This window comes from Saimiri boliviensis, chromosome 6 (assembly GCF_048565385.1).
Source record: "Saimiri boliviensis isolate mSaiBol1 chromosome 6, mSaiBol1.pri, whole genome shotgun sequence".
Lineage (NCBI taxonomy): Eukaryota > Metazoa > Chordata > Mammalia > Primates > Cebidae > Saimiri > Saimiri boliviensis.
The window spans coordinates 86,941,069-86,965,169 of NC_133454.1; the positions used below are offsets into that span (position 1 = coordinate 86,941,069).

At 39.4% G+C, this 24,101-nt stretch overlaps 1 protein-coding gene across 5 annotated transcripts in view; it reads left to right on the forward strand.

The window, feature by feature from the left end:
• NUCB2 (nucleobindin 2) overlaps positions 1-24,101 on the forward strand; it is a 71,617-nt gene that overhangs the window by 38,430 nt on the left and 9,086 nt on the right. For 4 of the 5 annotated variants that reach the window (XM_074401182.1, XM_074401181.1, XM_074401180.1 and 1 more), the window contains 5 exons: positions 476-534; positions 632-724; positions 4,082-4,171; positions 16,787-16,957; positions 17,535-17,613. In XM_074401182.1, coding sequence (XP_074257283.1) covers positions 476-534; positions 632-724; positions 4,082-4,171; positions 16,787-16,957; positions 17,535-17,613 — 492 coding nt within the window. Of the gene's footprint in view, positions 1-475; positions 535-631; positions 725-4,081; positions 4,172-16,786; positions 16,958-17,534; positions 17,614-18,398; positions 18,541-24,101 lie in introns of those variants that run through there. The other variant, XM_039471228.2, reaches the window with a different exon arrangement.

The window sequence follows — 24,101 nt, forward strand, 5'->3', positions numbered from 1 at the left end:
ACATCAGCCACCTCGCCTGGCTAATATGATAGTCTTATTGCTCACCTTCAGTATAAAATATTTTAGGTTCTTAATCCCTGCTTTTACTGTTGAGTCATTATATGAATTATTGCAAAGTTCTCTGTAAACTGAAAACTGTAAACTGTGACTAGCTAGATTATATCTAATAGGCTTTATACTATAATATTAAATTTTACTTCTACTCTCATAGAATATTGCTTAACTTTATATTTTTGGAAAAAAATGGTCAAGATATTCTTTCCTCACAAATGATTATGAATTGCAAATAAATACAGCATATTTATCAATTGAGCTGATCTAAAGCTTCATGAAAAAGAAGAAATGCTTTTCTGCAGTCTGTTGATGCTTCACATCTGCACTACTTTTGTAAACCTTTTCTAAATCGTTGAATTTTAATTATTTATTTTCTAAGGTATTAAAATCTATTTTTGCATCTGTAACTTTTAAACTTTAGATGTCAATAGTGATGGATTCCTGGATGAACAAGAATTAGAAGCCCTATTTACTAAAGAGGTAAATGAGTTTATTAAGTATTCAGTGTTCTCGTTCTCTTTTTTTCTTCTATTACTTTCTTTCCTTTCACGGAAAGTAATTAAAATTTTCTTTTTAGTTGGAGAAAGTATATGACCCTAAAAATGAAGAGGATGATATGGTAGAAATGGAGGAAGAAAGACTTAGAATGAGGGAACATGTAATGAATGAGGTATGTTTTAAAAGTTTAAGATAATATATTATTTCTATATTGCAATGAATCTTACTTTAAGATGGAAAATATACTGAATGTGTATTGGAATGGAGTTTGCTTTTTTTTTTTTTTTAAGACAGGGTCTTGCTCTGTTGCACTGGAGTGCAGTGGTACAATCATGGCTCATTGTAACCTCAACCTCCTGAGCTCAAGCAGTCCTCTCTCAGCCTCCTGAGACTGAGGAAGGACCACAGGCTCAAGCCACCATGCCTAGCTAATTTTTTTTTTTTTAGATGGAGTCTCTGTCGCCCACACTGGAGTGCAGTGGCACGATCTTGGCTCACCGCAGCTTCTGCCTCCCAGGTTCAAGTGATTCTCCTGCTTCAGTCTTTTGAGTAGCTGGCATTACAGGCACCCACCATCACACCTGGCTAATTTTGTATTTTTAATAGAGGCAAGATTTCATCATATTGGCCAGGCTGGTCTTGAGCTCCTGACCTCAGGTAATCCATCCACCCCGGCCTCCCAAAGTGCTGGGATTATAGGTGATTACAGGTGTGAGCCATCAGCCTTTTTCTTGTTTATTTTTGAGACACAGTCTCACTCTGTTACCCAGGCTGGAGTGCAGTGGCTCTGTTTTGGCTTACTGCAGCCTCTGCCTCCCGGGTTCAAGCAATTCTCCTGCCTCAGCCTCCTGAGTACCTGGGATTGCAAGCATGTACCACCACGCCTGGCTGATTTTTGAATTTTTAGTAGAGATGGGGTTTCACCATGTTTGCTAGGCTGGTATTGACCTCCTGACCTCAAGAGATCCGCCCACCTCAGTCTCCCAAAGTGCTAGCTGGGATTACAGGCATGAACCACTACACCAGGCAGATTTTTTTTTTTTTTTTTTTTTTTTAAGAGACAGGTTTTTGCCATGTCGCCCAGGCTGCCAGCTAACTTTTTATGTTTTTGTAGGGACAAGGTCTTGCTATGTTGCCCAGGCTGGAGTTTGCATTTTTGATCCAGATTATACTAGATGCCTTTAGTATGAATAAAATAATTTGTAACTACTTTAAAACATTCTAAAAGATAAAGATGCTACTGCATGTCAGGTATAAAACCTTTTTTTGAGCTGGGTGTGGTGTCTCATGCCTGCAATCCCAGCATTTTGGGAGGTCATGGCAGGTGGATCACTTCAGGTCAGGGATTTGAGACCAGTCTCGAACTGGTCTCGAACGGCAAACATCATGAAACCCTGTCTCTACTAAAAATACAAAAATTAGCCAGATGTGGTGGTGCATACCTATAATCCCAGCTACTTGGGAGGCTGAGTCATGAAAATCACTTGAACCCAGGAGGCGGAGGTTGCGGTGAGCCAAGATTGCACCACTGCACTCCAGCCTGGGTGACAGCAAGACTCCATCTCAAAATGAAACCAAAGTAAACCTTTTCTTCGGTACTGAAATACAAAACAAAACATAACCTCTGGTTACTGCCTCATTGTTCTGTTCTTTTTCAAAGAGTTGTCTATTCTTCCTCTTCCTGTTTTTCTTCTTTCATTTTCATCTTAATCTCTGCTGAATATGCTGTAGCCGCCATCATTCCGTTTAAAAATCCTCCCATTGGATGACCTCTATCTTGTCAAATCCATCTTACTGGACCCCTTAGCAACATTTGATATAGCTGATGCCTCTCTTTCTTGAAATGCTTCCTTCACTTGGCTTTTGGAAAACCACACTTGCTCAGTTTCCTCATACCTCACTCTCTCTTCTTTGCTGGTTCTTCCTCCTCTTTCCAAGTTCTACATGTTGCATTGCCCTGGGCCTATCCCTTGGCCTTGTTCTTTCTAGCTTCATTCTTTGCTTAGGTGGTAGTATGGAATCTCATGTCTGTATGTATGCTCTATAGCAGCATGTTTGCTGATGAGTTCAACATTTTTATCTTCAGCTCTCTCCCTTCTGTGAGTACCAGGCTTGTATCTGCTTGACAGTTCTCTTTGCATATTTAATACACATCTTCTCCAGACCCAGATCCTTCCCCAGCCTTCTTTATTTCAGCAAGTGAATCACTCATCTAGTTGCTCAGGCTAAGTCATCTTTGACTTCTTTCCTCATATCTTACATTTCCTCTATAAGTTCTATTTGATCTATCTTTCAAACAGATGCAGAATTTGACCACATCCCCCATCTTCCACTACTGTTTAATACCAATCAAGTCCAAGCAAGTCTCCTAACTGGCATCTCTGCTTCTATTCCTTACCCCACTATAGACACTTCTCCATAAACAGGCGGAGTAAGCTCTTAAAAGCATAAATCATGTCTTGTGCTCCCTTGTACAGAAATACTTCAATGGCTTGCATTTTTCCTTGTGATATGATCCCAAATCCCTCCTGTTTCCAAAAGATTTGAGACTTTATCCTTGCCTTGCTCTCTGATCCCATGTTCTGTAACTCTATCCCTCTCTCTCCTCTGGCCACACTGGCCTTTTGATGTTTACCTCTTATCAAGCTTGTTCCCATTTTAGGGCATTTGGACTTAACTTTTTTTTCTGGAACAAACCTTCTCTAGATTGTCACAAGGTCTTAACTTCTATTGAGTCTGTGCTTAAATGTCCATGGTCCATCTAATGACCACCCTCATTTAAATATTTGCCTTTCTCTGCAGTTCTTGCTCTGCCTCTCCTCCCTCTAAGCAAAAAACTCTGATATAGGCATCATTTGCAGGGTAATTGAATCCTACTATTTTGCTTCACTAATTTTCATCTGAATTTTTGAGCTGTAAATGCTAAGTCTGGATCTCCGTTGACTGCTGGCATCCCAACTATCAAGTGAATTTCTTTGACCATTATAGAGTACACCTTTGTAATGAAATTTGCCACAGGCTGTCACAGCTATGCAAGAGGATTTGGAGAGGTTGTCAACTTTAGTTTTGATTTAGGTGATTGTTTTTTTAAAAAAATGTTGAGAGAGTTTTAATTTAACCTCCTTTATTCTTGGCTAAAACAGCCCTCTTTCTGGATTGGTTATTTTTCTTACTCGAGAACTTGGCTTTAAGAGGGATTATACGTATTATGGTAAAGGAGGAAGATAATACCAGCCACCTAACCACCCAGATCAGCTGACTGAAACTTAGTGGTTTCCAGGGCATTAGGTATATAGATATCTCATATTTTCCAGTTTGAATTCTATATAAGAGAAAGGTATTTATTCTGTAATTCTAGTGTAATATTGAGTGCTCTGTTTTTTATTTTTCCCCCTAGTTTCTGTGGATGTTAGGTGAGTCCTAATTGCTCTGTGTTTATGTAATAGCATCCATTACAAGATAGTTGCTAGTGTCTAAATAATATGAGAAAGATTTACTTTATATTATGTATACCTTTTCTCTTAATCAGGTTGATACTAACAAAGACCGATTGGTGACTCTGGAGGAGTTTTTGAAAGCCACAGAAAAAAAAGAATTCTTGGAGCCAGATAGCTGGGAGGTAATAGAACCTACTCTAAATGAGATGTATGGTTCAACAAAGTCTACATCAGTCTTTTCTACTTTTAACTTTTATTCTCCATTATGTTTTCATGGATAGTCTTAACTACCTTGGGTTTTTTTCTGTAAATGTCACTATAAAATAATGAACTTGATTTCTTAGAAAGCTTGTGGCAATTTTATTTCTTGTTTATAATCACACTGTATAAAATTAGAAGTCTTAAAAATTATACTTTTTTCAAAGTATAAAATAAGATTCAGTATTGAATATTAGAAATGTAGATACAGTGAAAGAATAAATGAGAATTCACTCATAATTTTACTACTCAGAGGTAGACTCTTAAGTTATGCATTGTATTATGTTAATTTGGAATAGTATGCAGTTTGTATATATAGTATATGCACATGTAGCATACAGTATGTAAACAATGTATTTAATTTTAAATTCATACATACATATTCATATTTATGTATTTAAAAATGGCTTCATACTATATAAATGACTTTGTATGTTGATGAAATACTTTTTTAAATTTAACAATATTTCACAAACACTTTTTAATGTCATTCTTCAAAAACATGATTTTAAAAATGACTACTTAACATGCATTTATATGGCTGTAGCATAATTTATAAATCCATTTCTCCAGACTTAGACATTTTGGGTAAATTCCAGTATTTTATTATAATGACGCTATGATGACTATCCATTTCTTCACACATTTTTGGGCAATCTATAATGATTTCCCTGGGATTAACTCCCAGGAATAGAACTATTCTTAAGATTTATGAACATTTTAAAAATTTCTCGTTATATCTTGCCAAATTGCTCCAGAAAAGTATATCAATTTGTAACACAGTCAACTGTGTATAAATGAGTGAACAGATAGCTTGAAAAGAATAGCTGAGAGGCACCAACCAAAATAGACTGAAGAAAGAACATAGTCTTTTTCTACATAAAAACTAAAAAGATTACTATTTAAATTAAAATTTTAATTGTCCAGAAAATAGTTTGAGAAAGGGCGAGCAATTATTCTAGTTTACCCAGGACTAAGGAATTTCCAAGGATGTGGAACATTTCATTGCTAAAACCAGACCTTTCAGGGCAAATTGGGATATTTGATCCCTTTCATTTGATATCAGAAAAGTCATTCTCTTTTTGTATTGAAGTTTTTTTTGAGATGGAGTCTCCATATGTTACCATGCTTGAGTGTAGTGGTGTGATCTCGGCTCACCGCAACCTCTGCCTCCCGGGTTCAAGTGATTCCCCTCCTCAGCGTGTCGAGTAGTTGGGACTACAGGTGCACGCCACCATGCCCGGCTAATTTTTTGTATTTTAGTAGAGACCGGGTTTCACTATGTTGGCCAGGATGGTCTCCATCTCCTGACCTCATGATCTGCCCATCTCAGCCTCCCAAAGTGCTAGGATTACAGGTGTGAGCCACTGTACCTGGCCTTGTATTGAGTTTTTGTCTAGAAATGTGTCTTGAAATTTGGCCGGGCGCGGTGGCTCAAGCCTGTAATCCCAGCACTTTGGGAGGCCGAGGCGGGTGGATCACGAGGTCGAGAGATCGAGACCATCCTGGTCAACATGGTGAAACCCCGTCTCTACTAAAAATACAAAAAACTAGCTGGACATGGTGGCGCGTGCCTGTAATCCCAGCTACTTAGGAGGCTGAGGCAGGAGAATTGCCTGAACCCAGGAGGCGGAGGTTGCGGTGAGCCGAGATCGCGCCATTGCACTCCAGCCTGGGTAACAAGAGCAAAAACTCCGTCTAAAAAAAAAAAAAAAAAAAAGAAATGTGTCTGGACTTTGGTGAAGAAGAATGCTAAGATTATTTGAATATACATCCCCTTTAGTGCATCTGGCAGACTAGATCATAGATAATTACATACTTTTAAAATTTTGACATAATTTCAGATTTAACTACATTTGCTTTATCTTTCTCTTATCCTCTCCCCATTTTTAATCTGTATGTGTGTGTATATATAACATATGTAATGTATGTATGTATGTGTATATATAAACATATATGTATATATGCACATATATATATATATAAAGTTTTGAATTGCTTAGGAGTAAATTGCACATCATAACACTTTAACCTAAAATGTTTGAGTGTATATTTCTTGCAAACAGGATTTACCTTATATAATCACAGTAAAATTACCAGTACTACACACATGGGACTCTTTCCTGATCTCTAGACTTATTGAAATTTAGTCAGTTTTCCCAATAATATTTTTTATAACAAAAGCAAATCCAAGATGATACATTGAATTCAGTTGTAATGTCTTTCTAGTTTCCTTTGATCTGAAACAGTTTTTCAGGAGATTGTTATGTTGTATAATGTCCCTTGAATACCACAGAAGAGGATGCTTAGTGTATCCTATCAGAAGGCACATGTTGATGATCCCCATAACTGGTAATGGTAGCTTTCATAATTTTGTTAAGGTGATGTCTACCATATTTCCATATTTTTCTATGTAAAGTTACTATTTTACCTTTTGTATTTTAAAAAGTATCTTGTCTAGCCCACCGTAGTGAAAGAATCAGAAGTCAGCTTTTGCTCTTTTTTTTTTTTTTAATTTTATAAATACAGACAGGGTCTCACTATATTGCCCAGGTTGGTCATGAACTCCTGGGCTCAAGCAGTCCTCCTGCCTCAACCTCCCAAAATGTGTGAGCCACTGTGGACAGAAGTCAGCTTTTTTTTTTTTTTAAAATAATTTTAGAAAAAAATTTTAAAAGGCCCTCCTTGCTCTGTCACCCAGGCTGGAGTGCAGTGATGTGATCTCACCTCACTGCAACATTTGCCCCCACCCCCACAACCCGCCTGGGCTCAAGTGATCCTCCCACTTCAGGTTCCTGAGTTGCTGAGACTGCAGGTGTGTACCACCACTTCTGGATCTTTTTTTGGTATTTCACTAGAGGCAGGACCTCTCCACATTGCCCGGGCTGGTCTCGAACTCCTGAGCTCAAGCAATCTGCCCGCCTTGGCCTCCCAAAGTACTGGGATTAGAGATGTGAGTCTCCATGCCCAGATAGAAGTCAGCTTCAAAAAAAATTAATTCAACATCATATCAAAAGTATTTTCACGTATCCGTAAGCCTTATTTTAACAGCTGTGGAGGTATATAAACTTTTTTTAGGGTTAGACATTTAGATTACTTTGTTTTTTACTGCTATTTTAAAAAGAAAATGCTGCTACAAATACATTTTTGTATAAAGCTTTTTATGTGATTAGGGTTGTTTTACAGGGTAGCTTCTCAATGTAGCATCACCAGGACCCAGGGAATATTTTTAAGGCTGTTTTTAAGGCTTGAACGTCCTGATATACTAAAAGTAAGGAAGTCCCTAAAGAGTGATAGAGACATGTCACAGGACATGAAAGCCAGTATGAAGAAACTTTCACTGGCCAAATATGGGACAGTTTGAACATGGAAATAATGAAGATAAGGATTAGAGCTTATTGAATAAAACAAGAAGCCACAAGTCTACACTGATATACGTAGAGAGAGAGAGAGAAGGGTGAATTCTTTTGCAAAATTGCTTTTCAAAAGAATTATGCCAATTTATATTTCCACCATTAAAAAAATGTGTGTACTCTTTAAACGTATCAGAGCTGGGCATGGTGATGCGCACCTGTAGGCCCAGCTACTTAGGAGGCAGGAGGATCGCTTGAGCCCAGGAGTTTGAGACCGGCCTGGGCAATGTAGCAAGACCCTGTCTCTAAAAATTAAAAAAAATTTTTTTTTAATCTTGTGGGCTTATACTTTGAGAAAATGTGAATGTATTATTATGTCCATTGATGATTCTAGCTGTAATTATTATTGTAATGGTTGACTAATGGAGATTTTCTTTTCTTTTTTTTTTTTTTTTTGAGACGGAGTCACTTTGTTGCCCAGGCTGGAGAGCAATGGCACGATCTCAGCTCACTGCAACCTCCGCCTCCTGGGTTCAAGCCACTCCCCTGCCTCAGCCTCCCAGGTAGCTGAACTACAGGCATGTGCAATCATGCCTGGCTAATTTTGGTATTTTTAGTAGAGATGGGGTTTCACCATGCTGGCCAGGCTGGTCTTGAACTCCTGACCTCAAGTGATCTGCCCACCTTGCCTCCCAAAGTGTTGGGATTACAGATGTGAGCCACCACACCTGGCCAACAAATGGTGATTTTCTAATCTGATCATCCTTTCTACATTTGTTAGTTGGCTTTCTACTGTAAGGAAAAGCTATTCCTTTCCCTGACCTTCTGTTTATCAGTGTAGACTGGTGGCTTTTTTATTTAGTAAGTTCTAATCCTTGCCATCATTATTTCCATGCTCAAAATGTCCCAGACTTGGCCAGTGGCAGTTTCTTCAGACTGGCTTTTGTGTCCTTCTGACATGTCTGAATCATTCTTTGGAGACTTCCTTACTTTTAGTATATCAAGGTGTTCAAGGCTTATCTTACTCTTTCCCTGACCCAATCTGGAATGAACCATTTTTCTGAGAAGCCCTAGTTCCTTTTAGTGGAGATTGATACTGCAGACCAAGATCTGGGCCCTGGATGTGCTCCTTGCTACTGCAGTGAGATTGCTTCCAAGGTCTTGTCAGATGACAGAGCTCGGGAATTAAAATAATATGTATATGTAATATAGATGTGTCTATGTATATGTATATATATACACACATATGTGCACACATACACACATATACAACACCTGTGCACATTTATATTCATTTTTATATATCTATCAATATATATTAAAACTCATAAGTTTACACTGGTATCTCCAATTGCAATCCCAATACCTCTGATTTTTTTTTTTTTTTGGGGGGGGATCTTTTTTATTTTTATACACATGACAAGATTTTACATCAAGAATAGTCAGTTAAATAGTACAAATTTACATTCATGAGGAATGTTAAAAAAAATTCAACTAAAAAACCCACTTCTTCCTGTGACCCATAATCCCACATTTTACAGTGCAGGGGAGAAAGGGACTGGTGGGGGGCATCCAAAACAAGTCTCTCCCAAAAGAAATGACTTCAATTTCAAAGTCCCTCTCCACACAGGATCCAAACGGTGAGAGATTTTTTAAAAAAAATTTTTAAAGTTCAAGGACACGTGTTCAGGTTTGTTATATAGTTTATATATATAAACTTGTGTCATGGGGGTTTGTTGTACAGATTATTTTATTACCCCGGTTTTAAGCTCTCATACCCACTAGTTCTTTTTCCTGATCCTCCTCTTCTTCCTGCCCTCCGTCCTCCCGTAGGCCCCAGTACGTGTTGTTCCGCTCTATGTGTCCATGTGCTCCCATCATTTACCTCCCACTTATAAGTGAGAACATGCAGTATTTCGTTTTCTGTTCCTGTATTAGTGTTTGCTAAAGATAACTGGCCTCCAGCTTCATCTGTGTTCCTGCAGAGGACATGATCTCATTCATTTTTATGGCAGCATAGTATTCCATGGTATATGTGTACCACATTTCTTTATCTAATCATTTAGGTTGGGCATTTAGGTTGAATCTATGTCTTTGCTATTGTGAATAGTGCTGCAATGAACATATGTGCAACAACTTTGATTTCAACACAGCAGTCTGTCTTTTGCCATATTTCATGCAAAACCTAACTCCCTTTTCCTTAAAAATATTTCGTTTATTTGCTCAATCCTAGAATGTACAAGGAGTTTCAGAATACTAATCCATGCCTCTGTAAAATAAGAGTTTAAAATTTGTTTAGATTTTGTTGTTGTTGGGGCCGCCACAGTGGCTCATGCCTATAATCCCAGCACTTTGGGAGGCCAGGGTGGGCGAATCACCTGAAATCAGAAGTCTGAGACCTGGCCAACATGGTGAAACCCTGTTTCTATTACAAAAATTAGCTGGGAGTGGTGGTGCACTCCTGTAATTCCAGCTACTTGGGAGACTCAGGCAGGAGAATTGCTTGAACCTGGTAGACAGAGATTGCAGTCAGCCAAGATCTCACCCCTGTACTCCAGCCTGGGTAACAGAGCAAGACTCCATCTCAAAAAAAAAAAAAAAAAAAAAAAAAATTATTGTTGTTGTTATTTTTAACTCAAGAGCATATTGTCCAAATACTATGATCAAAAATTACTAGGATTAGTTCATTTTTTTCCTCCCCATTCTGTGGGTTATCTCATCAATTTAAAATAAAAGTACTATTTATTGACTTCTGTTTTTCTATTCAAGTTTTAGGATTTTTTTGACTTGTGGATTTTAATTTTATTTGCTTGAATATGTGAAACATTAACACATTTCTAAAAATTGAATCTATATGAAAAAGGTGTGTTCAGACAAGTTTTTTCTTTATTTTTTATAATTAAATTTTTGTGCATGCACATTCATAGTATATGTATATATTTAAGGAGTAGGTGAGATATTTTGGTACAGACATGCAATGTGTAATAATTACATAATGGAAAATTGGGTATCCATCCCATCAAGCATTTATCTTTTATGTTACAAGCAATCCAATTATGCTCTTTTAGTTATTTTTAAATGTACAATTAAAGTATTATTGACTATAGTCCCCCAGTTATACTATAAAATACTAGGTTTCATTCATTTTTTTTTGGTACCCTTAACTGTCCCTACCGCTCCCCCATTCCACACCTTTTCCAGCCTCTGGTAACCATCCTTCTATTCTCTATCTCCATGAGTTCAGTTGTTTAGATTTTTAGAACCCACAGATAAGTAGGAACACATGATATTTGTCTTTCTGTCCTGGCTTATTTCACTTAACATAATGACCTCCAGTTCCATCCATGTTGTTGCAAATGACAATCTCATTCTTTTTTTTATGGCTGAAATAATACTCTGTTGTGTATAAGTACCACATTTTCTTCATCCATTCATCCGTTGATGGACGCTTAGCTATTGTGAACAGTACTACAACAAACATGGAAATGCAGTTATTTCTTTGATGTATTAATTTCCTTTCTTTCGCGTATATACCCAGCATTGAGATTGCTGTGTTATATGATAACTCTATTTGAAATTTTTTGAGGAACTTCTGCGCTGTTCTCCATAGTGGTTGTATTAATTTACATTCCTACCAACAGTGTACGAGGGTTCCCTTTTTTCCATATCCTCGCCAACATTTGTTATTGCCTGTCTTTTGGATAAAAGCCATTTTAACTGAGGTGAGATGGTATCTCATTGTGTTTTTTTATTTGTTTGTTTGTTTGTTTGTTTTGAGACAAAGTCTTGCTCTGTTGCCCAAGCTGGAGTGCAGTGGTGCGATCTTGGCTCATTGCAGTCTCTGCTTCCTGAGTTCAAGTGATTCTCCTGCCTCAGCCTCCCTAGTAGCTGGGACTACAGGCATGCACCAACACGCCTGCTAATTTTTGTATTTTTAGTAGAGACAAGGTTTCATCATGTTGGCCAGGCTGGTCTCGAACTCCTAACCTCAAGTGATCCACCCACCTCAGCTTCCCAAAGTGCTAGGATTACAGGCATTAGCCACTGCTCCTGTCCCATTTGTCTATCTTTGAGAACAGTCTATGTGCTAAGGAGTAGAGTATGTGTTCTTATTTTTTAATTTTATTTTTTTAAGGCAGGGTCTCACTCTGTTGCCCAAGCAGGAGTGCAACGGAGCAATCTCAGTTCACTGTAACCTCCACCTCCCCAATTCAAGCGATTCTCCCACTTCAGCCTCCAGAGTAGGTGGGATTACAGGCACCTGCCATCATGCCTGGCTAATTTTTATATTTTTAATAGAGAAAGGGTTTCACCGTGTTGGCCAGGCTGGTCTCAAACTCCTGACCTCAAGTGATCCACCTGCCTTGGCCTCCCAAAGTGTTGGGATTACAGGCGTGAGCCACCACACCTGGCAAAAAATGTGTATTCTATACCTGTTAGATGAAAGATTTGTTAAATATATGTTAGATCAATTTGATCTATACTGCAGATTATGTCAAATGTTTCTTTGTTGATTTTCTGTCTAATGCTGAAAGTGAGGTGTTGAGGTCTTCAGCTATTACTGTATTGAGGTCTGTCTTTAGCTCTAGTAATATTTGCTTAATATATCTGGGTGCTCTAGTGTTGGGTGTGTATATGTTTGCAATCATTATATCTTCTTGCTGAATGGACCCATTTATCATTGTCTTTGTCTCAGTTTTTGTCTTGACCTCAGTTTTGTCTTTTTTTTTTTTTTTTTTGAGACGGAGTTTTGCTCTTGTTACCCAGGCTGGAGTGCAATGGCGTGATCTCGGCTCACCGTAACCTCCATCTCCTGGGTTCAAGCAATTCTCCTGACTCAGCCTCCCGAGTAGCTGGGACTACAGGCGTGCGCCACCATGCCCAGCTAATTTTTGTATTTTTAGTAGAGACGGGGTTTCACCTTGTTGGCCAGGATGGTCTTGATCTCTTGACCTCGTGATCCACCCGCCTCAGCCTCCCAAAGTGCTGGGATTACAGGCTTGAGCCACCGCACCTGGCCCTCAGTTTTGTCTTGACCTCTGTTTTGTATTGCTCCTGCTATTCCTGCTCCTTTTTGGTTTCCATTGGCATGGAATATCTTTTTCCATCTCTTTAATTTCAGTCTCTGTGTCTTTATAGGTGAAATGTATTTCTTTTAGGCAACAGATTATTTGGTCTTGTTTTTTCCTCTATTCAGGCACTCTATGTCTTGATTGGAAAGTTTAGTTGGTTTACATTCAAAGTTATTATTATTGACAAGTAGGGACTTACTCCTGCTATTTTGTTATTTTCCTGGTTGTTTTGCTGTCTTCTTTTTTTTTCCTTCCTGTCTTCCTTTTAGTGAAGCTTCCTTTTAGTGATTTTCTCTTGTGGCATGCTCTAATCTCTTGCTTTTTTTGTGTGCATATCCATTGTATGTTTTTAGATTTGTGGTTACCATGAGGCCTGCAAATGATATAACCCATTATTTTTAACTGATAACACTGATTGCATAAACAAAAGGCAAAATTCATAAATACTTTACACTTTAACTTCATTCTCCTGCTTTTTAATTTTTCATTGTTACTTTTTACATCTTATTTTATTGTCTGTCTTGAAAAGTTGTACTTATTTTATTTGTTTTTAGTTATTATTTTTGATTCATTCCTTGTTTAGTCTTTCTGTTTAAGTGAAGAGAGGTTTATATACCACAATTACGGTGTTACACTATTCAGTGTTTTCCTGTGTGCTTACTGTTACCAGTGAGTTTTATACCATCAGATGATTTCTTTGTTCTCATTAATATCCTTTTCTTTCAGACTGAGGAACTACCTTCCATATTTCTTATAGGACAGGTCTGATGTTGATGCAATCCCTCTGCTTTTGTTTGTCTGAGAAGGTCTTTATTTCTCCTTTATGCTTAAAGAATATTTTCAGTGAATATACTATTCTAGGGTAAATGTGGGTTTTTTTTTTTTTTCCATCAGTACTTCAAATATGTCATGCCAGTCTCTCTTGGCCCGTAAGGTTTCCACTGAAAAGTCTGCCACCTGAGTCGGAGTCTTGCTGTGTTACTCAGGCTGGAGGGCTGTGTCGTGATCTTGGCTCACTGCAACCTCTGTCTCCCAGGTTCAAGCAATTCTTGTGTCTTAGGCTACCAAGTAGCTAGGATTATTGGTATGTGCCACCACACCTGGCAAATTTTTATGTTTTTAGTAGAGATGGGGTTTTTCCCTGTTGGCCAGGCTGGTCTTGAACTCCTGGCCTCAAGTGATTCACCTACCTCTGCCTCCCAAAGTGCTGAGATTACAGGTGTGAGCCACCACACCCAACTTGATGCAAGTACTCCTATGGCCATCACCACGGGAACTGTGCTGGGTTAGCCCTGAAGCCAGCATGGCACTGGGCCTTGCCCAAGGCCCTTTTTTTCATTGTGGCGAGTTCCCCCAGACCCTGGGTGTGTCCAGAGATGCTGTCCTTTCTTTGTACTTGACCTTTGGGAGTTTCATTATTAAATGCCTTGAGGTAGTCTGACATGGGTTAAATCTGCTTGATGTTCTATAACTTTCTTGCACTTGAATGTTGAAATATTTCTGGTATTATCGCTTTGAATACAATTTCTACCCTTATCTCTTTCTCTGCCTCCTCTTTTAGGTCAATGAAACTCTTAGATTTGCCCTTTTGAAGCTATTTTCTAGATCTTGTAGGCATGCTTTCATTGTTTTCCATTCTCTTTCCTTTTGAGTCCTCTAACTGTATTTTCAAATAGCCTGTCTTCAAGCTCAGTAATTCTTTGTTTTGCTTGATCAGTTCTGCTATTAAGAAACCTTGATATATTCTTTAGCATGTTCGTTGCATTTTTTTTTTAACTCTAGTTCTGCTTGATTCTTTGTAATTCTTTTGATCTCTTGGTTAAATTTATCTGATAGAAATCTGAATTCCTCTCCGTGTTGTTATCTTGAATTTGAGTTTCCTCAACACAGCTGTTTTGAGTTCTGTATCAGAAAGGTCATACATCTCTGATTCCCCAGGATTGGAACCTGGTGCCTTATTTAATTCATTTGGTGAGGTCATGTTTTCCTGGGTGATGGTAATGTGTGCAGATGTTCATCCGTGTCTGGGCATTGAATAGTTAGATAGTTATTGTAATCTTCGCAGTCTGGGCTTGTTTGTGCATTTCCTTCTTCAAAAAGCTTTCCAGATATTCCACGGGATTTAGGCCCCAAGTCCAGTAATTCTGTGATTTTTGCAGACTCATAGAAGTACCATCTTTGTGGTCTTGGATAAGATCCAGAAGAATTCTCTAGGTTACAAGGCAGAGACTCTTGTTCTTTTCCCTTACTTTCTTCCAAACAAATGAAGTCTCTCTCTCTGTGCTGAGCCACCTGGAACTGGAGGTGTTTTGATGCAAGTGGCCCCTGTGGCCATCAGCACTGGAACTGTGCTGGGTTAGTCCTGAAGCCAACATGGCACGGCCTTGCCCAAGGCCCTTTCCTTCATGGTGGCGAGTTCCCCCAGACCCTGGGTGTGTCCAGAGATGCTATCTGGAAGCCAGGGATTCTAATAAAAATCCTAGTGATTTACCTGATGTTCTGTTTTATTGTGGCTAAGCTGGCGCTCAAACCACAATACAAAGGCCTTCCTGCTCTTCACTCCCCTTTCCACAGGCAGAGAACCCTCTCCCTGTGGCCATCACCACCACCACCTCTGGTCCACATGGGCTTCTCCCAATCACTGCTGATATTTGCCAAAAGCCCAAGGGCTTTTCTGTCACCTTGTGGTAAATGCTGCCAGGCCTGAGACTCACCCTTCAGGGAAGTGGGCTCCCCTCTGGCCCAAGGCGAGTCCAGAAATGCTAAGAGCCAAGGCCTGGACTTGGGGACCCCAAAAGCCTGCTTGTTGTTCTACCCTACCATGGCCGAGCTGGTAACTAGTGTGCAAGGCAAAATTGCCTTTACTTTCCCTCTGCTTTCCTCAAACAAGGGCCTTTCACCATAGCCACTACAGCTGGGATATGCTGGGTCACCCCGAAGCCAGCATGTCTCGGAGTCCAAGACCCAGAGCATACTCCCTGGGTCTCGCTGCTGGTTATTCAGGGCCCAGGGGCTCTTTACTCAGCAAGTGATGAAGCCTGCCAGGACTGCCTCCTTAAGGCAGCAGTTTTCCTTTTGGGTTAGGGTATGTCTGGAAATGTCATCTGGAAGCTAGGGCCTGGAATCGGGGCTTCACAACTCTGCCTGGTGCCTTTTCCTACTGTGGCTTAGCTGGTATCCGGGATGCAAGACAAAGCCCTCTTTTTGCTTTCCTTTCCTCAAGAAAGGGGTCACTTTCATAGCTACAAGCTGCACCACCTGAGGTTCAGGGAGGAGTAGCACAAGCTTTCCCTTAGCCTCACCAGCTGGTGTCTCCCCTGGTCACCTGTTACTCTCGTTGACTGGCTGTAAGCCCAGGCTAGCACTAGGAGTTGCCTAGGAATTACAGTCCTCCTTTCCTAGACTGCCTTTCAAATTTACCTAGGACCCCAGAGCATTCAGCCCACATGGCGAGGGCTGCTAGGAAATTCAGTATCCACTGCTGGGATGGGTGATGGTTCAAATGCTCCCTCCATCATGGGCACTGGTGAAGCTCAGCACAGCTTTATTCTCTGCTGTGACCGGGCAGCACTGAGTTCACTGTAAAGTCCCCCCGTCGCTATGCTCCTTCCCCAGAGTGCACAGACTCTGTGCTGCATGTCTGCTGCGAGGGGACGGGGGAGAGGTGGCGTAGGTGATTCCAGACTGTCTCTCTTGCCCTTGTCAATGCCTTTGTCAGTGATATGAAGTCGAAGCCAGGTACTATGAGTGCTCACCTGATGTTTGCTTCTTGTGCTTTTCTGTGTGCAGACAGCTGTTAAAATTTGTGTTTCAGTGAGAGTAGGGGGGAATGACAAATGTTATTTCTTTTCCCACGTTCTCTTTGTCACTTCTGCCCAATTCTCACTCTTTGCCTTTAGTTACCATTCCTAAAAGAGAACTGAGTTTCTCTTCCTGTTTTTCCGTTTGCTCAAATGAGTACATAAATATATATTACTTACTTCCCCTTCCTTCTTACCCCACAGGCGTAATCCTGTAGATACTCTTTTATACTTTGCTAACTATAGACTTCTAAAGCTAAATAAGACTTTATTGTTGTAGTTTTAAGATTCTTTTTTCATTTTTTTTCTTTTAGACATTAGATCAGCAACAGTTCTTCACAGAGGAAGAACTAAAAGAATATGAAAATATTATTGCTTTACAAGAAAATGAACTTAAGAAGAAAGCAGATGAGCTTCAGAAACAAAAAGAAGAGCTACAGCGTCAGCATGATCAACTGGAGGCTCAGAAGCTGGAATATCATCAGGTGGCATTTTGTCAAAAGATTATGGCATTAAAAAAGATTTCAGGGCCTTTGTTAAAAGCCTGTGTTTTTGCAACATATTTCATTGTACTGTAGCTATAGTATTTTAAATTTTAATACTTTAAAACTGTTTTGTGGAATATTAATCTAAATTTTATTTTATTTTTACTTTATTTTGAGATAGCCTGTCTCCCAGGCTGGAGTATAGTGGTATGATCGTAGCTCACTGCAGCCTCAAACTCCTGGGCTCAAGTGATCGTCACACCTCAGCCTCCCCAGTAGCTAGGACTACAGGTACATGCCAGTGTGCCTGACTAATGTTAATATTTTTTTTGTAGAGACGAGGTCTCACTATGTTGCCCAGGCTGGTATCGAACTTCTGGCCTCAGGTGATCCTCCAACCTCAGCCTCCGAAAGTGCTGGGACTATTGGCATGAGCCACTGCACCTGGTCAAATCTGAAGTTTATAGTTTGCATATCTTTTTTTAGAAAACAATTTTCCGTTACTATGTTGTGCTTTGTCAAAGGTCACACATATGATAGAAAATCAAATTATACCTTTTCTTTTTCCATTCACCAGGTCGTACAGCAGATGGAACAAAAAAAATTACAAGGAATTCCTCCATCAGGGCCAGCTGGAGAATTGAAGTTTGAGCCACGTATGTAATTTTGTTTGATTTGTTATTTAGGAAAATAAATTATTGTATCAATTGAAGTTCACATTTATTACAAATATAATTTCAAATCGTTAAGATGATATATGTTATTTTTGTGTATTTTTTGTAGTATTAGAGCAATTTAGATCACAGAAAAATGAAAATGCCTCCAAAAGTTTTATGTAGCAGCAAATTTTAAGTGCTATATCATTTATATATGTAGAATATATATGTGTGTGTATACATACATATATATATATATATATATATTTTTTTTTTTAAATTAATTTATTTTTTTTCAAGACAGAGTTTTGCTCTTGTTGCCCAGGCTGGTGTGCAATGGTGCAATCTTGGCTCACTGCAACTTCTGCCTTCTGGGTTCAAGAGATTCTTCTGCCTCAGCCTCCTGAGTAGCTGGGATTACAGGTGCCCGCCACTGTGCCTGGCTAATTTTTGTATTTTTAGTAGAGATGGGGTTTCACCATGTTAGGCTGGTCTGGAATGCCTACCTTGGCCTCCCAAAGTGCTGGGATTACAGGCATGAGGCACTGTGCCCAGCCATATCATTTACATAATTTGATAACCATATTTATGGTTAATTGATTTGTTTCAACATTATTTGTAATTCTTTCTAATTATATTAATCTTACCAGAGAACATGTTTTTAAAAACTGTAATCTATGATTAGCTAAGCATATTTAATATATATATATATATCTGTATATGAAAGAACATTCAGAATAAAGGAAGATACTTTTAAAATAAGAACATATTTTTTTTTCCAACAGACATTTAAAGTCTGAAGTCCGCCAGAACTTGGAAGAAAGCTGTTAACTCAACATCTATTTCATCTTTTTAGCTCCCTTCCTTTTTCTCTGCTCAATAAATATTTTAAAAGCATATTTGGAATAAAGGAAAATACTTTTTAAATGAGAACACTTTTTCTTGGACACAGATATTAAAGGATTGAAGTCTGTCACCACCAGGAAGAACACAAACTCACTATCCGCTCTCTGCTCTCACTCTCACACAGCTCTTCTATTTCTTCCTTTCTCCTTTAGTGATTTAATTAAGTGACTTTATGTAAGTTAGTGTAACTATTAGGAACTATTTAAGTGAGAAAACTCTGCCTATTCCTTTTAAATTAGATTGCTGTCACTTACTCATAAACATAGATATTCTTTATGGGTGTTACCATTCCTTCTTTTAATAAATGGCTCTTTGATATTAACAATTATGAAAAGTCCATAGCATTTCCCTGTGTTTCCTGGTAACCTTTTTCTACTTTTGGCAACCTCAACTGCTAGAAATTCTTCACCTGAATAACCCTTGTTATCACTTTAGGTCATTTTTCATTCTTTTTTATTTTGCTCTATACTTTATCATTTGAGATTAGGTTCAATTATATACAACAGAAAAACCAAAGTTAACAGTAGTTTAAACTGAATAGGAGTTTTTTTTCTTACGTAAAAGAAGTCTAGAAGTAGGTGGTGTCCCAAGTTCCTATCTTTCTGCTCTATCCTCAGTGCATGATTTTTATCCTCAGGTTACCTCACTCTCACTGTTCAAGTTTGCTCCTGGAGGGAGTGGGGAAGGCAAGAAATTGGACTTTCTCTACTTGAATTCGCTTCCCTGAGGCCATTTTCCAGAACCAGCAGCAGATGAACTTATGTTTCAGCTAGAACTGGGTCACGCTGATGGCCACACCTAGCTGCTAGGGAGGCTGAGAAGTCCATGTGGCAATGTGACCAGCTAAAAGTTGGATTCTTTGACTGAGGAAGGAGGGAGGAGGGTTACACTGATAGGTAGACAGCTTTCAATTTTAACCGCAGTCAGCTTTGTTGGCTACCTAAATTTCTGTGTATGTTCTTCTTCTGAGATAGAAAACACTCACTCCTCTCTCCCCTAAGAGAAACCACCAGAAATCTAGCCCATTATTGCATCTTAGATGAAAGACCACGCTATCTGGGGACAGTCCTCCACATCATGTTAGGGTGTGGCTCCTTGTGTTCTGGCCACCTACAGACAAGTTTTCTGCCCCAAGAGCACCAGATGCATAATGCAAAGGTGCAGGAAAACGGATCTTTTTAATTTTTTAGAGACAGGGTCTCACTCTGTTATCCAGTCTAGACTACAGTGGTGCCGTCATAGCTCACTGTAGCCTTGAACTCCTGGGCTCAAGTGATCCTTCCACCTCAGTCTCCCTAGTAGCTAAGACTACAGGCACATGCCACGAACACCTGGCTAATTTAAACATTTTCTTTTTTCTTTTCTTTTTTTTTTTTTTTTGTTTGTAGAGATGGAGTCTTGCTATGTTGCTCAAGCTGATCTTAAACTTCTGGTCTCAAGCAGTCTTCTTGCCTCAGCCTCCCAAAGCACTGGGATTATTGGCATGAGCCACCATGCCCAGGCACTCTAAAATTGACCTTTTAGAAAAGGAGAGAATTAGAAATACAGCAGTCACTGATCCATAGCAATTTGAAAGTGCAAGTTGCCAAAAATGAATAAATCTCTCTGCTATAGTCCATGAATATATTCCTTGGTTTACCCATCAGGCAACACCTAATTCACCTTTCTAAGGAATTCCTTTATCTAATGTCCTCGGGGGCCTTGGTTTTGCTTTCTGGGAGGTTTTTATTGTATGTTAGTTTTCAGATACAGTCTGAATGGGCATTGGAAAGTATACTCTTCCTGGAGCTGGGCAGTCTTAGCAGTTTACTTCCTATAATTGTGAGTCTGGGGGCAGGCTTGGGAATTCAGAGGATAGATCAGTAACAGCTACAGGCTGTTGCAGGCCAGGTTTCGGTTTTTGTTACTGTTTTGTTCTGTTTCTTGGCCAAGTGGATTCCTAAAACTTTAGTAAGTTTTGGGACTGTTGTCTTCAATCATTTCCACGGACAGCTTTAACAAAGCTAAAAGGCACTGTTTTTAACAAAGAACTTCATCATTTACTTGCTGACCTCTGTGCGCTCTCCATCCCCTTTCTTCTTACAGGATTGGTACCTCCTTGTGATCCTTTGAGACTAGGCTTAGATGGGATGGCAACATTCTTAATCTGATCTCTTCCATTATTTGGTAAAAAATTCATCAGGGACGCTTCTTGAAAAAGGTTGAGAAAGTTTTAGTAGCTCCCTTAGAGCCTTTACTTAAAAATGTTTCAGTTTGGAGTACAGTAGTACTTTTTCAATTCTTCAGGGCTTCAGATTTGGGACTTGGTCAATTTATATGACAGATAAAGAGCAATTCTCTCCACAAACCTATTTTCCCTTGCATCACTGCAGACTTGTTAACCTTAGCCCATGTCACATTCATCTTGCAGGGCTTTGCTTAAGTCACATGTCTCTTGTAGGACTTTGCTGAAGTCACAATTCTCTTGTAGGGCTTTGTTGAAAAGAGGCAAGAAGCTGCCAACACATGTTAGCACTCTGAAGTTCTACCACCTGCATCTCTGTGGCAGGAAGTCTCAACCTCACCTTGACCTCTGTTGGCAAGAAGTCTCACTGCCAAAGCCCTACCTCCTCAACTAAGCTAACCCCAGATTTAGGGCCTTTGACTTACTGCGCCTTACTTTTAGCCACCAAATTCTGCATAGGTCAAGATTCTTGGCTGTAGGCAATAAAATCTTCTTTAGCTATCAAACAGAAGGGGATTGATGAAGAAGTATAGGTAGGACACAATCTATGGGAGGGCTGAAGAAACAGACCTAGGCTGAGCTGCTAGGAACTCCATCAGAAGAGTGGGCTGCCAAAGGAGCTGCTGCTTTTAGAACAATCAAGAAGCCGCCTGCTGGACTAGGAAGCTGTGAACAGTTGCCAGTTCCAGAGCCACGCCACCTCTGCCCTGCTTTATGCCAGCGAAAATAGACGCATCTCTTCCTGCCTCTGTCCCCATGTAACTTGGTTCTGAGTAAAAGTCTCAAGTGAGTGAATCTGACTGACTGGACCAATCATATCTGAAAACCCTAGCTGCCAGGGAGGTTGGGAAATACAGTGTTCAACTTTCCTACCTCTGTGTGTTAGGAATGCATGTTAAAAGCTACCCTAGGCTGGGCATGGTGGCTCATGCCTGTAATCCCAGCACTCTGGGACGCTGAGGTGTGTGGATTACCTGAGGTCAGGAGTTCAAGACCAGCCTGGCCAACCTGGTGAAACCCCATCTCTACTAAAAATAAATTAGCTGGGTGTGGTGGCACACACCTGTAGTCCCAGTTACTCAGGAGGCTGGGTTAGGAGAGTCGCTTGAGCCTGGGAGGTGGAGGTTGTAGTGAGCCAAGATCATGCCACTGTACTCCAGCCTAGGCCACAGAGCGATACTCCATCTCAAAAAACAAACAAACAAAAAAAATCTACCCTAGCACCTCAGAAGTTTACATTGTTTCACTTAATATTAATAATTTTTTCATCTCTTAGTTTATATTTTATAAATTTTTAGATACTCATTGCATATTCCTCCAAACATACTTCAGATTTTTTTCTTAACAGATCCAAAAATTAAAAATAGCAGTTTAGAAAAGTTATTCTTATATACAGCTTAAAACAACCTACAAAGCCAGGTGTAGTGGTTCATGCCTATAATCCCAGCACTTTGGTAGGCTGAGGCAGGCAGATTACCTGAGTCAGGAGTTCGAGACCAGCCTGGCCAACATGAGGAAACCACATGTCTACTAAAAATTAAAAAATCAGCTGGGCATGGTGGCACATGCCTGTAATCCTAGCTACTCGGGAGGCTGAGGCAGGAGAATTGCTTGAACCCGGGAGATAGAGGTTGCAGTGAGCTGAGATCACACCACTGCACTGCAGCCTGGCCGACAGAGTGAGACTCTGTTTCAAAACAAAACAAAACAAAACAAAACCACAAAACGGAACCCACTCAATGTAGTAATAGTGCTTGCTATGCTTTTTTAAGAAATAGAATAGAATCTCTATTGCTTAAATTATAAGCAATATAGAAAAATGGTTTGGACTATCCTTTTGTTGATGACTATTATCGGTGATATGAAACTGATAAGACATTCTTTTGGGTAAATGTTTTTAGATGGTAAAATAAGGATAAATAAGGAATTAACTGGAAGACATAATTTCTTGAACTGCTTTGTTGGCATGAGTAAATGAGGGATATTAATGTAGAAATATTTCACAGTTTCTAGCAAACTAATATAATTTATATTATTCAGAAAAGAATTACTAAGCCTAAAATGATGGATTAAGAAATTACAGTTTTTGTGTCTACTGGGCATTTATGAATATTATTTCTAAGAAAGGTGCAAACACTATTCTTTTCAGTTCTGTTAGAAAGTATCGGTCCTGTGTTTATTCCCTTCTTTATATTTCTTTAGTTATTAAGTGTCTTTGGTTTCGCTGACTTAGTGAAATTTATTAGGAATTTGGAGTTTTGTTTCACATATGAATTTTTACAAAGCATGTACATTTTATAGTATACTTAAGTAGAGGTTGAGCATTCTTTATCTACAATGCTTGGGACCTGAAGTGTTTCGGATTTCAGATTTTTTTGTTTTCTAGAATATCTGCATTATACATTCATTCATTCATGCATGTATTTATTTATTTATTTATTTATTTGAGATGGAGTCTCACTCTGTTGCCCAGGCTGGAGTGCAGTAGCATGATCTTGGCTCACCGCAAACTCCACCTCCCAGGCTCAAGCGATTCTTCTGCCTCAGCCTCCCAAGTAGCTGGTATTACAGGTGCCCACCACCATGCCTGGCTAATTTTTGTATTTTTAGTAGAGACAGGGTTTCATCATGTTGGCCAGTCTGGTCTCAAACCTCTAACCTCAAGCGATCTGCCTGCCTTGGCCTCCCAAAGTGCTGGGATTACAAGCATGAGCTACTGCGCCCAGCCTGCATTATACTTTTACTGGTTGAGCATCCCAAATCCAAAAACTAGACATCTGAAATGAGCATTTTCTTTGAGTATTATGTGGGCACTCAAAAAGTTTTAGATTTTGGAGCATTTCGGGTTTCAGAATTTTGGATTTGAAATGCTCAAACTGTAAACAATTAAAATTAGATTTTGAAAGATTATCATTCTCTAGAATATTTAATTATCACTAAAGACAACTACAATTTAGAAGTAGTGGTAAGGGCCCAGCATGGTGGCTCATGCCTATAATCCCAGCATCTTGGGAGGCCAAGGTGGACGGATCACCTGAGGTTGGGAGTTTGAGACCAGCCTGACCAACATGGAGAAACCCCATCTCTACTAAAGATGCAAAATTATCCAGGCGTGGTGACACATGCTTGTGATCTCAGCTACTCAGGAGGTTGAGGCAGGAGAATTGCTTGAACCTGGAAGATGGAGGTTGCAGTCAGCTGAGATCGTGCCATCACACTTCAGCCTGGGCAATAAGAGCCACACTCCATCTCACACACACAAAAGGTAGTGGTAAAAAAATACTCTGAGACATAGATACATGTTTTTTATGCCCGGATTTGTTTACAACAGCATTATTTTATGTGCATTGAACATATT